At 36.1% G+C, this 13,718-nt stretch overlaps 1 protein-coding gene across 5 annotated transcripts in view; it reads right to left on the bottom strand.

Moving 5' to 3' along the window:
* Nucleotides 1–13,718, bottom strand: part of LARP4B (La ribonucleoprotein 4B) — a 90,977-nt gene that overhangs the window by 40,356 nt on the left and 36,903 nt on the right. For 3 of the 5 annotated variants that reach the window (XM_081297551.1, XM_081297552.1, XM_081297550.1), the window contains 2 exons: nt 7,810–7,954; nt 7,424–7,564 (listed from right to left, as the gene is read on the bottom strand). In XM_081297551.1, coding sequence (XP_081153677.1) covers nt 7,424–7,564; nt 7,810–7,954 — 286 coding nt within the window. Of the gene's footprint in view, nt 1–7,216; nt 7,294–7,423; nt 7,565–7,809; nt 7,955–13,718 lie in introns of all 5 variants that reach the window. The other 2 variants (XR_014022446.1, XR_014022447.1) reach the window with 2 other exon arrangements.

Here is a 13,718-nt window from a genome sequence, read left to right as displayed (position 1 = left end):
AAAGAAGAAACAAATCACCCATGTACAAGAATTTCAAACAATTTAGTTAGACTCTGCTTTTATAGAAGAAGACCATAAATTCTCAAGTTTTCTCTATGCAGAGGAACTTCCATCCTAACAGTAGAATACAGAAAGAAAGAGAAACCAAAGGGTAGCTTTACAGTTCAGAAATATGACAAATGCTACTTCAGTCAGGTGATCAAGACATGTCCCTTTGACAGTGTGTACCCTTGATATAATGAAAATGGTGCTTTACCTCTGTGGTCCTCCTCCCTAGTCCAAATACAAACATTATGATAAGAAAAACATCAGAAAAATTCCAACAGAAGAGTATTCTACAAGACACTTGACAGTACTCAAACCTTCAAGACTGCCAAAAACATGGAAAGTTTGAGAACTCAGGCCAAGAGAAGCCTAAGGAAGTGTTCTAACTAAATATAAATGGTATCCTAGGATTCTGATACAGAAAAAAGCCATCAGGGTAATAGGTATCGCTCCTGTTTTAGTATTGGTGACAAATATATTAATGTAAGATGTTGACAGGAAAAACTAGATTTGAAGTAGTCTGTCCTGGGGGCACACGCTAATTAAGATGAACAGAATGCTCTGTCTTAATTTAAAATGGTTCCTTTTCCCCTTTCTCCTGCCAGAAAAACTAGATCCCCTCCCCTCCCTCACTAAGTATCTGGATGACTCCAGGAAGTAAAAATTTATAAAAATCATGGGACCTCATTCTGACCGAGCCTCTAAGTGGTCTTTAACTCAGTCTTGTCCACCCCGTGGCTCTAGCAACTCACTGGTTATAATTCAGGTTTTCCTATTTTGGCTCAGGTTCCTGCAGAGGTTTCTGCTCAGTAAGTTGTTGATTCTCTATTCACCTCTCTGTCTTTTTCAACTTTGTAGGCAGTTGGTTTACCCTGTGATCACACATTTCTTCTAATAAGAGATTTTTTTTTTCCTCCTTTCTTAGCTTCTTCACTTGTTAGGACAGAACAGTAACTTTAAAGAACACAAAGTTCAAACATGCTTGCATATGCCTGTGTTTTTGGTGCTATTTGTTCATTTTATTACTGGGTTATTTTACTGAATTTTATCAGTTTATGTTTTGGATAAAAACCCTTATCAGATCTGTGATTTACAAATACATTTTCCTAATCTATAATGATATAGGTGAGTCACCATACTCATTTTTTTCCCTGATAGTATCTTCTGAAAAGCAGAAACTGAACAATATTTTACAAAGTTTAATTAATCATTTTTTTCCTTCATGGGTCTTTCTTTTAGTGTTGTACCTAAGAAACCTTTGCTTAACCCATGGTCACAAAGGTTTTCCTTTATTTTTTAGGTTTTATGTTTGTTAGGTCTGTTATCCATTTCATGTTAATTTTTGTATACCATGCGTGATATGGTTGAAAGTTATCTTTATTTTTGCATATGGATACAAACTATTCTAGCACCATTTGTTGAAAAGATTACACTTTTTCCACTGTGTCTACACCTCTGTTGAGGAAGTAATGGGATAAAAACAAGATACACTGACGGAACAGAACAAAGAGCCCAAATAATTTTTAAGGATGTTAAGACCATTCAATGGGGAAAGGACAGTTTCTTCAATAAATGGTGCCAGGAAAAGTAGGTATCCACATGCAAAAAAGTGAGTAGTAACTCTAAAGTAACGTAATTTCAGAGGCAACCCACAGAATGAAAAAAAAAAATATTTGCAAATTATTTATCTGATAAGGAATTAATGTCTAGCATATATATTGAGACCTCCTAAAATTCTACAGCAACAACAGGCAAGGATTTATGAAAATGGAAACCTTGTACACCACTGGTGGGAATTTAAAATAGTGCAGCCTTTATGGAAAAGAATATGGTAGTTCTTCAAAATATTAAACATAGAATTATGATATGATCAACAAATTCCACTTCTGGTTATCAACAATAATTGAGGATACCAGGATATCAGCTATGACCCGCTTCTCCCTCCCAGAAGAAATCTATGTTACCTCTTTTTAAGTAAACCCTGCTTTATAAAAAACAAAACAAAAAAATAATTGAACCATCTCCAAGAGGTATTTGTACACCTATAAAAGTAGCAGCATTTTTCACAATAGCTACAAGATGGAAGCAACTCCAGGTGGAAAAACAGATAAGCAAAATGTGGTATTTACATACAATAGCAATTATTGAATAAGGAAAAAAATTGTAACCTATGCTATAATATGGATGACCCCCAAGGACATTACGCTAACAATGAAACATTCCAGTCACGAAAAGATAAATGCTATATGAATCCACTTATATGGAGGGCCCTCAATTAGATAGCAAGTGGAATGATGAATGTTGGGCTGAAGAGTGTAACAGGCACAGAATTTCAGTTTTCTATGATAAAAAGAATTACAGAGTTGAATGCTGGTAATGGCTGCAAAATGGAATTCATGTATTTAATATTACTTAATGGGAAACTTAAAACTGGTTAAGAGGCTGAGAGAAGTTCAGTGGTAGAGCACATGCTGGATTAGACAGCCAGCACTACAAAATCAAAAGTCTTAAGATGGTGAATTTCATGTTGTATACGTTTTATCACTATAAAAAATTATGGGAAGGGCTGGGGTTGTGGCTCAGCGGTAGAATGTTTGCCTCACATATGTGAGGCACTGAGTTCGAGCCTCAGCACCACATAAAAACAAAAAGATATTGTGTTCATCTACAACTAAAACAATTTTTTTAAAAAAAATTAAGAAAATAAAAGCTAATAGAGAGTGAAACACTATGCTAACATTAATCAAAAACAAACAGCAGTAATAACTTTAGAAACAAACAGACTTCAAAGCCAGGAAAGGTTCTTTAATATAATGTACAAAGATAAAGAGATCAATTCTCCAAGAGTCATAACAATGCTTAACATGTATGTGCCCAACAGAGCCTCAAAATACATGAGGCAAAAGCTAACATACAGCCAGGTGCAGTGGCACATGTCTGTAATTTCATTGACTCAGGAGGTGGATGCAGGAGGATTGCAAGTTTCAGGCCAGCCTCAGCAACTCAGCAAGACCCTAACTCAAAATAAAAATAAAAAGGGCCAGAGATGTGACTTAGGAGTTAAGCACCACTGGTTCCCCCCAAAAAACTAAACTGGTACAGACACCTTGGAAGACAGATTGATGGTTTCCTACAAAACAAACCAGACAATACAGCAATCACATTCCTTGACATTCACCCAAAAAAGCTGAATTCTTAACATATATACAAAAACTTGCACACTGTTACAGCAGCATTATTTTTAAGTGCCAAAACATGGAAGCAATCAAGATGTCCTTCAGCAGGTGAATGGATAAACTCATTTGCCAGACAATGGAATGATTCAGCACTAAAAAGAAATGAGCCATATAAAGATATGAAGGAACCTAAAATGTATAATATTACATGAAAGATAATTTGAAAAGGCTACAAAATGGTATGATTCCAACTCTATGACATTATGGAAAAGACAAAATTATGAAAACAGTAAAGAAAACCAGTGGTTGCCATGGGTTAGGGAGAAGGAGGAATTTTTTAAATTTGGGGGCAGTGAAACTACTCTGTATGCTACCAAATGTGTATATAATACATGAATTTATTGGAATGTAAAACACCAAGAGCTACTTTAAACTATAGATTTTGGATGATAATGATGTACTGATAACAGGTCCCTCATTTGTAACAAATGTGCCACTTTGGTGGGCAATGTTGATAATGGGGAAGGCTATGAAAGTATAGGGGCAAAGGTGTATGCGAACTCTCTGTACCTTCTGTTCAATTTTGCTGTGAACCTAAAATTAAACTTTTTCAAAAAGGTCTGTTAAAAAAAAATGCTTGATATCATCAGTCATCAAATATGAATTAAAACCACAATAAGACCTATCATGTTACCTTTCAAATTGGCTAAAATCAAAAGTACTGGTGAGGATGTAGACTAACTGGAGATCTGATCCACTACTGGGGGTGGAAGGGGGATGGAGGGGAATACAAAATGGTACCGCTACTATGGAAAACAGCTTCACTATTTCTTAAAAAGATAAACTTGATCCCAGAGGTCCATCCATTCTATTCCATATGGAAAACAGCTTCACTATTTCTTAAAAAGATAAACTTGATCCCAGAGGTCCATCCATTCCATTCCATTCCAAAATATTTACCAAGGAAAATATATGTCTCTACCCAAGTCTTGCTTATAAATTTTATAGTAGCTTTATTTGTAAAGGCATAAATTGGAAATAAGCCAAATATTTGTCAAGAGGTAGGCAGAAAAACTGAGGTACATCCATATTTTGGAATACTACTTGGCAATAAAAGGAATAATCTATTCATGTCTGTTGCAATATGTACAGATCTCAAAACTAATGAGCTAAGTATGTCAGACAAAAAAAGAGCATACTGTTAAATACCATTTATATAAAATTCTAGAAAATACAAATTAACCTATACTGGCAGAAAGCAGATCAGTGGTTGCATGAGAAAAGGAAAGGGCACAGGAAGGTTTTCCTGGTGATGGATATGTCCATGATTTACACTGCAGTGATAGTTTTATAACTTTCCAAACCAGACAGAGAAAATAATGAGCAAAGAGTCATCAAACCAGTTCTATACTATACTGAATATTTCCTTAACTCACCTTAATCTAAAGAACATAAAACTTATAGAAAAGCTGAGGGATACCTAAAATATATGGTGTTTATTGTACCCTGATTGTATGTTACGCTGTACATTAAAAAAATGAAAAGAAAAAAAAGGGAAGAGGAGGAGGGAAGAAGAGGAGTTAGTGTGAAACCACTGCCTAGCAACAGGGCTTTACTAGATGACACAACAGCATTGTGGAGCAATGTTGAGGCTCACTGGAAATATGTGACCATAAACTTAAAAACAAGACCATTCTACACTGCTGCATATCTTTTTCAGCCACATTTATCTATCTGCTCAGGTATAGACGCACAGTAGGTACAGAATTAAAGGTAAACGAATTCAAGGCACTTGTTAAGCAATTATGAAGGGAATTCAAGTTATACACAATGAAGTAATTGAAAGATAGTTTGGGTAACAAACAGAATGAGGAGGGACATGAGGATGCAGGGGGAAGTCATGGACAATTACACAGGTCAACAGAGTCATTCAATAAAGGCACTACAGGGACTGGTGATACTACAGTGAAGACAGGCAAATACTTTACAGCAAACACACAGGTGTTTATTAAGTATCCTTCATATACAACACAGACTCAGTAGTAAGGAGTGAACAAGAACAGAAAGGAAGGTCTGTTTTCTAAGTGAGTCTTTGGTAGAATAACCAGAATGACTTAAAAACAACATTCAGTAAGCATTCTCTGGGCTATTCCTACTAGTCAATCTACAGGAGTCATTTCTCCCACTTCATTTGCCCTTTCCAAATGGTAATAGTGATAGTGTTGGAGCTGGGGCTGTGGCTCAGTGGTAGAACACTCGCCTAGCATGTGTGAGGTACAAGGTTTGATCCTCAGCACCACATAAAGATAAAATAAAGGTATTGTATCCATCTACAACTAAAAAATATTCTAAAATAATGATAATAACGAGTGTAGCTTAACTATAGGTCTGTGGGTTTTGTTTTGTTTTTTAATGATTGATTTTTAGATTAAGCCAGAAATAAATTTGGAGGTGAACAATCAGTTTCCCATTACCTCAAACTATTTTTATGTTGGCCCATCCCAGACCCTAAAAGAAAACTAATACCTTCTCCTTGGTTCTTCTTTTGAAAACAGCTTTAAATACCTTTTGCAAAGAACCAACTTCTTTTGAAATTAAACTTTACAGGAATATTTTTTAACATTTATCATTTCATTTTTGGTAATGTTATCTATCTTTCATCTTGTATAATTTCCGACTCAAGTCCAAGGTTTGGATTATTTAGATATAAACCTCATGTTTAAATTACTTTTAATCCTTTTTATTTTCTACCATCAGGATTCCTTTCCCTTTGATTATTATACATTTTTATTTTCTTTTGAAATATGTTTTAAATGACTAGAATTCCCTTCTTTTGCCATTAAAGAGTTCACTCAACTTCAAAGTAACTCTAATTTATCCCAGTGTTTTGCTATTTCCAGATCATTAAACAGTATTGGGTTAACAAGGAGGAACTAATCAAATTAAATTTGTTACACACTGGTACTACCCCAATCAGATTTAGAAAACTATATGCTTGGTGTGGTAGTGCACACCTGTAATCCCAGTGGCCTGGGAGGCTGAGGCAGGAGGACTACAAGTTTGAGGCCAGCCTCAGCAACTTAATAAGTCCTTAAGCAAGACCCTAAATAAAAAAGGGCTGGGGGTGTAGCTCAGTGGTTAAGTGCCCCTGGGTTCAAAATTTGGTTCAATTTTTGTACCAAACCAAACAAAAAGGGGTAATTCGAGTTAAATTCACGCATCCTATAATTGCAATTTATCTCAATTATATTTAAAGGAAAGCAACGTGGTTTTATTTTTGTTTTCCTTTTTAAATACTTGAGTCATGTGATCAAATTATTTAATACAGTAAGCTAAACTGAAGTTTTAAAAAGAAGAATAGTGTTATAGGACAGTATTTTCCTGCTTAAGAGACACTGCTGATTTTGCCATATTTTGAGTCTTAAGTCATCGTGCATCACTATGTCTCATACCATGGCCCTGCCTGTATTCCCAAGTCACTGTGATAACCAAATGCTTCCTCATATTTTCAAATGCCCACAGCAAGTGGGCATCTTACAATCACATTTCTAGTGTCATTTGGCAGACTGTGTAACTAAGTCCAGAAATCTGCATTCCCTACTTACTCTATTTTCTTTCCATTTTTATGGCCATTACTCTAATGCTGATGTCTTTATAACCCTAAACAGGAATAACACAACTTCCTATTTCATTGATTCTTAGGTTTTTCTTTCCTCAAAGCCACTGTTTCACATTTCTGTAAAATTTATATTTCCCAAATATCTTGCTTTATGTCACTCATTCATCAATAATGGGGATAAAGTTCATATCCACCTGGTTTTTAAGACTCTTGAATGTGACCTCAACTGTCCTCATCTACCACTATATTCCCTCTTTATGCCCTTCTCTCTATCCAACTTGTTTCACTCTCAATTCTAGCATTAAAGGTTCATCTCTACACTTTACTGATGCTTCACCTATGAAAAATCTTCTACTTCTAAATAAATGCCACTCGCCTCAGATGCTACTCGGGTCTTACATGTTCCATGATGCTTCCCCCACAGGGTCTTTCATCTCTGCATCCATGTTGAGACTGAATTGAAAGGAGAATTAAAAGGAGGCAACAAAAGGTACATTTTTAGGGAAATATTTAATAAGCTAAGTGATAAATAATTAAAAAGCCCACATTCTATATGAAAAAAAAATTCATAAAATAGTTTCACCTGTTTCGCTATTTTCAGGCAGAGATTCATATTCTGAGTGATCCAGAGCCAAAGTGTTCATGTCTGTTTGGTCTGACTCCTGTAAGTCCGGTAATGCTGCATTCTCATGACTTTTGTCACCATCACCACTGGCATCCAATCCTATAATTGCAATTTTATCCCAAAAGGCAGTGTTAGAAGAATAATGTTCCCTTAATACAAAACTTACACTTGCAGATACTCAAAATCTTTAATTGGATTATAAAAGATCTCCAGGCTCCAAGTACAATTACAAATCAGGAAACAAAGGAAAAAAAATCAACAGCTTCTCAAAGAGATTAAATAGTAACAGAGGCAAAGATTTGACAATAGGGCTGTTCCTGGTCAAGGCCAGGCTCACAACTCACCCTGCTGGCCGCAGTCACGATGGCTGGGCACCTCCTCCCACGCAGCACTCACACCAACAGCAGCACTACTTGCCTCCAAATGTAACATATGAGTCCCCCATACTTTCGCATTCGGGTTTAGCTCTGAAACCTTAGTTGTTGGTACCTAGGAAAAAAAATATATATATACATTTGTTTCCAAATTTCAACTAAGTGCTACTGAAGGGTTAAAACTGCATCTACATTAAGAGAATTTAGGGTTAAAAAGCTGAGCCTATCTCTTTACACATACCTCAGTATAATCAGATTCCAAAAGTCACAAAGAAGAAGTGCTCAGAACATTTAATTCGCCCCCAGGTTCTTAAGTTTCTCCTAGGCATAAGGCTTCTAGATGCTGAAAATGACAGGTATAGTCCCTGCCTTCATGAAGAGTTCAGTGTCTCACAAACAGTGTAATTATAAATAACTGGCGATTTCCTAGACTGTCTAAGACGAATCACAATTTACAAATTTGAATACAATGTAGAGGGGTAAAATTTTAAATATAAAGCTTCAAACAGTCACATAAGCCAAAGATATACAAAATGGAAGTTCCTCCTAAGAACAGGACTGTCAGCTACTGGAGGATGAGAGAAAGCTAAAATATCCACTAAGCAAGACAACAAAATCTCTCACATTTTCAGCAGAGCTACAATACTGTTTCCATTCCTAAAAGGACTTCCATCTCACCTTCAGAGCATTCTCAGAACACAGTTTCCCAATCCTATTGGAATGGGAACTCCAGGTGATCCCCATGCTGCTCACCCAAAGTTCTTACATGAGCCCTCACTCCACTAGGGCTTACAACTCTCCACAAACAGGTGTGCAACGTGGGGCTAGTTAGTGATTTACTCTCTAACTTAACTTCACCTGAGAAATGAGCTTTGCAGTTCCCACCTTCTAGGATTAGAACCCAGCATGGTGCCTGGCACACACCAGGCACACTGACTAGCAATTACTATAATAAAGAGTGTTCAGTAGCTTAGACTAGCTATGGTAGTCCTCTGCTCAAACACTGGAGTCATCCCTTCAAAGACTGCCTGGCTCATTCATAGTAACAGGTGAAGTTCTTACTGCAGCCCAACTCCCTTGTGGGATCACCATTTCTTTGAGCTAATTTTTCATCATGTAGACCTCCTTGCTCTTTCTAAATACACTGGCACTTTGTCTCCTCCTGTCCTGTCTGTCTAGAATACCATTCCCAGATACACCCTAAAATACTTAAGAGCCACCCCCCCACACACACACTGGATAGTCCCCACTTTCATAGTTTTTCTACTAGTCTAGCTTACTTCTGCTTAAAGACCTTGAATGACTCTCCAAGGTCTAAAGAAAAAAACAAACATCCCAGAGGCAATTGCTCCCCAAATTTTAACTTCAATTTTGCCATTACAATCCCTTGACAAACCTATATAAATTGTCTGCCTTTTCAAACACACCACCAGCCTTCACACCATGGTGCAGGGAGGTAGAGCTACCTAAGAAGGGATGGGGTCCTGGTCTCATGTGTTCTTCAGGCTAGTACTCCAGCTGAGAGCAGCCTTGCTGTGCTATGCCAGGGTGCAGTGCTGATGGTACTACTTTCTGTGCTCCACGGCATGCAAAAATAATAATTAAAATTTTATAATTATTAATTAATATAATTAAAATTTTACCCCTCTACATTGTATTCAAATTTGTAAATTGTGATTCGTCTTAGATAGTCTAGGAAATCGCCAGTTATTTATAATTACTATATTAAGCTATCAAGGAAACACACAGATTAGAAAATTTAAAGACATAATAAATTCACATTGGTTCAGGTGCTGAGGCTGGCAGTGAAAACCATACAACATTTTCTGAAACAGAGTACCAGGCTTATGGATAAAATGCCAGATATTCACGCTTTGGAAGCAACTTATTGACTGCTTTTCTAGGCACTGGGTAATAATTAAAACATCATGCCCACAAAATTAGAGGCTAAAATGAGTACCTATCTGGAATTCTTTTACTTTTTTAAGTAGGAAAAATATAGGGCTCTCCTTCTCCTTCAAGAATATTATAGTCAAGAAACACTGATTCTACAATTTCCCTTTTTACCTCTAACCTTCCAGTTCATCTGTGCTTCTACCTCTGTACAAGATTAGTCTCTCTCTCCTCTCTCATCCCCTCACCCATCAAACAAGTAAATGCTCACTAGCTTGGCCGTGACAAGCACAGTGCTAAGACATCAGGCTACAACAAAGAACACATGACCTGCCTCCTGCCTCACAGAGTTGAGGGGAGCAGAAGACACTCCATACTTCACCACACCAAGCTTTCACAAGTATTTGCATCTTTTTGACCTGTTTTGTTTTTAAATTATTTCTCTATTCTATTTTCTACTTTACTACTTGTGTAAATGGCCTCTTCTAATTAGGCCCAGTTTTCTTTCCAACATCCAATTACACACAATCAAGTTTTCCTACCTCAGTTTCATTCCTCCCACTTAAGACTCCTTTTATCTCATGTACACAATGCACATTCTTTAAATTCTTAACACCAAATGACATTAACCTTTTCCAGTTTCAGCACCTTTGCAAGCAAAGGTCCTATATAACCAATGTTTTGTAGTTCATTATTGCAGATGATTCATTGTGGTGGCTGTGAAGTGGCCATGAGCAGCACTTAGAGAGCTATTACAGCACATGTGGTCTCCCTGGTGTCTAGGCTTGGAGTGTACTGTCTACACACTCTTGGTGGCAGCGACCATGGTTTGCTCACCTTGTATCATTAATACCTAGTAGAGTCAGAGCTTAGCAGGGAGGTGCTTGAGAAATATGCTCAATGAATCAATACCTAATGAAGTGACAACACAGAAAATGATAATTTCCACTATTTGACAACATGTACAAAGTTTTATGTTTTAAATGAACAGGACCCTACCCTTAAGAAGTTATTATCTCTTAAGTGGTAAATTAGCTTAAATCAAGAATCAGAGGGGCTGGGATTGTGGCTCAGCGGTAGAGAGCTCACCTAGCACGAGCAAGGCCCTGGGTTCAATTCTCAGCACCACATAAAAATAAATAAATAAAATGAAGATATTAAAAAAAAAAAAAGAATCAGAAGCTTAGCACAATTTTAGGCAGTTAACCAATATTCAATAAATACTGTGATAAGAAAACCAAGGCAGAGCAAGATTAAATAACTTGCCAACAAAAATAATGGCAATTAGAAAATTGAGTTCTAGTGTAACCCATTAATGTATACAATTAATGAGCTAACTTTTTCTTTAAACACTGTGTTCTAATATCAGCAAAACAAAACATTAATCAATAATTCATTAACTCCTAATAATGCACATACGGAATTTTTTATTAATGATATTTTTTTAAAAAATCCAAAGGTGCATTTCTTTAAAATATGCTTATTTGCTTTGTAGTCATATACAATTCTAAATAATTATCAAGAACTCTAGTTTCATCTGCTTGGCTATACAAGTCTTATTTTTACACTGAAAATTTATGAGCAAGCAATGGTTATTAAAATCAGAAGCAGACTGACCTTAACAGCCACCCTCTGAAGTGATTTTACACCAACAGCTAATGCTACTTCTCTGAAGAGAATCACCAATTTCTGATACTCTAAACAAACAAACAAAAACTCATCTGCCCCTCAAAATGAAATATCCATTTTTAAAAATATTATTAATCCATAATAATAGAATAGAGAAATAATTAAAAAACAAAACAAAGAGCTATTACAGCACACTTGGTCTCCCAGAATTTCTAGAAAAATACTCAAATTAGCTGCCCACAGAATCATTTGCAAAGCTTCTTCCAAACCAGTGGGATCAGTCCCATCTCCGAGATCTGAGAAAGAGCTACATAGTGATTCTGACTAAAAGAAAACAATCAAGATTTTAAAACCAGTTAAAAGTAGCAAAATTTACCTGCTTTAGATACATACAACACAAAAGTAGCAGAAATTCATAAGTTTGTATTTTATGGAAAGGAGACAGAATGGTCCATCTGACAAGATACTGAGTAGGAACTAGAGTGACTAATACCAGAGGTGTCACTTAGATGGCGAACATAAAATAGGTGAGATAACAGGGGAAATAAAACCCCAAGTTAAGTCTGTACTGTTCTTGGAAGTAGAACTAAATGAAGTTTAGTAATTCAGAACAATTCACTGACTTCAAAGCCATTGAAGTGTCCACCTTTGGTTGTTTATTTGTAAGATGGAGAAACAGCTGCTATGTTAAGATTTAGTATTAAAAAGATCTGTAACAGCACTTTGGAAATAACCTGAAAAAGTAAGGCAACACCATTAAATGTGGTAATGCTTCAACTTATAAAACTGGGCATATCTCATGATTTAAATAAAGTTAATTTAAAATAGAAGGCATGTACCTCAGTTAAAACCATGCAAATATAGACAGCAACAGGAATCCTTTGCACACTGCATGCAACTACTAAACACTGAGCAATTAGTAGCCAACTGCTAATTGTATGTACTTACATGAAAGTGTCTATGTTTTTTATTTATTATTATTATTTTGTACTAGGGATTCAACCCAGGGGTGTTTAAGCACTTAGCCACATCTTCAGCCCTTTTTATTTTTTATTTTGAGACAGGGTTTCATTAAGTTACTTAGAGCTCTGGTAAGTTGCTGAGATTGACTTTGAACTTGTGATCCTCTTAGCCTTGAGAGCCACTGAGATTACAGGCATGCACCACCACACCCAGCCATGTATATTATTTTAAAGGCTTAATTTTACACTTTTTCCTCCACAACTATTTAAGGAGAAAAATGGATGAACTTGAAAGTGACTCTGGTAACACTTTTAAATATGGGTGTAGAAGGATAAAAAAAAGGGTTAATGAGCAATTCCTTAAAATTATATGATGGGATTTCTACTTGTTTATTTCCATACTACAGATATTAGTATTTGAATTGTACCTACTGCCTTAATATTATCAATGGGTTTTCTTGTCTGATGCCACAAAAATCACTAAAATAACAAACTACTGGTTCAATAAATGAGATTTTGTATTCCAAGCAGTCAGTCCTTTGTGTCCATGGATACATGTGGTTCAAAATTATTTGGGAAAACAACAGCATGTATAACAACACGTACAGCTTTTTGTCATTACTTTCATTGACAATACAGCACAAATATTTCCATAGCATTCACTTTGTATTAGGAATTGTTAAGTAATCCAGAGACAACTTCAAGTATGGGAGGATATGCGTAGATTACATGCAAATACTATACCATTTTACATAAGAGACTTGATCATCCATGGACTTTGGTATCTGCCAGGCTCATGGAACTAATCCCCCATGGATACTGAGGAACGAGTATATGTCCTTTCAACTGCAACATTTTGATATGTCCGATTTATGTACAAGACTATTTATTTTTCTATTATTGAATAATGTTTGCATTTATTACAGAATTTTTAGAAAGATACTCAAATTAGCTGCCCAAAGAATCATTTGCAAAGCTTCTTCCAAACCAATGGGATCAGCCCCATCTCAGGAACCTGAGAAAGAGCTACATACAGTGATTCTGACTGAAAGAAAATAGTCAAGATTTTAAAGCCAGTTAAAAGTACCAAAATTTACCTACTTTAGATATATATAACACAAAAGTAGCAGAAAGCACATATTTTTAAATAAGTTTATATTCTGCAAGTGTGAGCAGCATTGTCAGGGGTTGAAACACACCAAGTGAACATATACTCTCATAAGGGGCCCTACTGCACTGAGGCAAGGAAGAAAGAGCAGCAGCAACATCCACAGAGAAGAGTGTACACGAAGCTGATTTGGGGTAAATAATGGAGCATGCTTCAATGCAAATGAGTTCACACACAAACTATGGTTTAAATACAGCAAGAGACTTCATATTCTTCTATTCGGAAAT

The sequence above is a fragment of the Spermophilus citellus genome, assembly GCF_964194105.1.
Source record: "Spermophilus citellus genome assembly, chromosome: 6".
NCBI classification, from domain to species: domain Eukaryota; kingdom Metazoa; phylum Chordata; class Mammalia; order Rodentia; family Sciuridae; genus Spermophilus; species Spermophilus citellus.
This window is presented reverse-complemented; position numbering and strand designations above follow the sequence as displayed.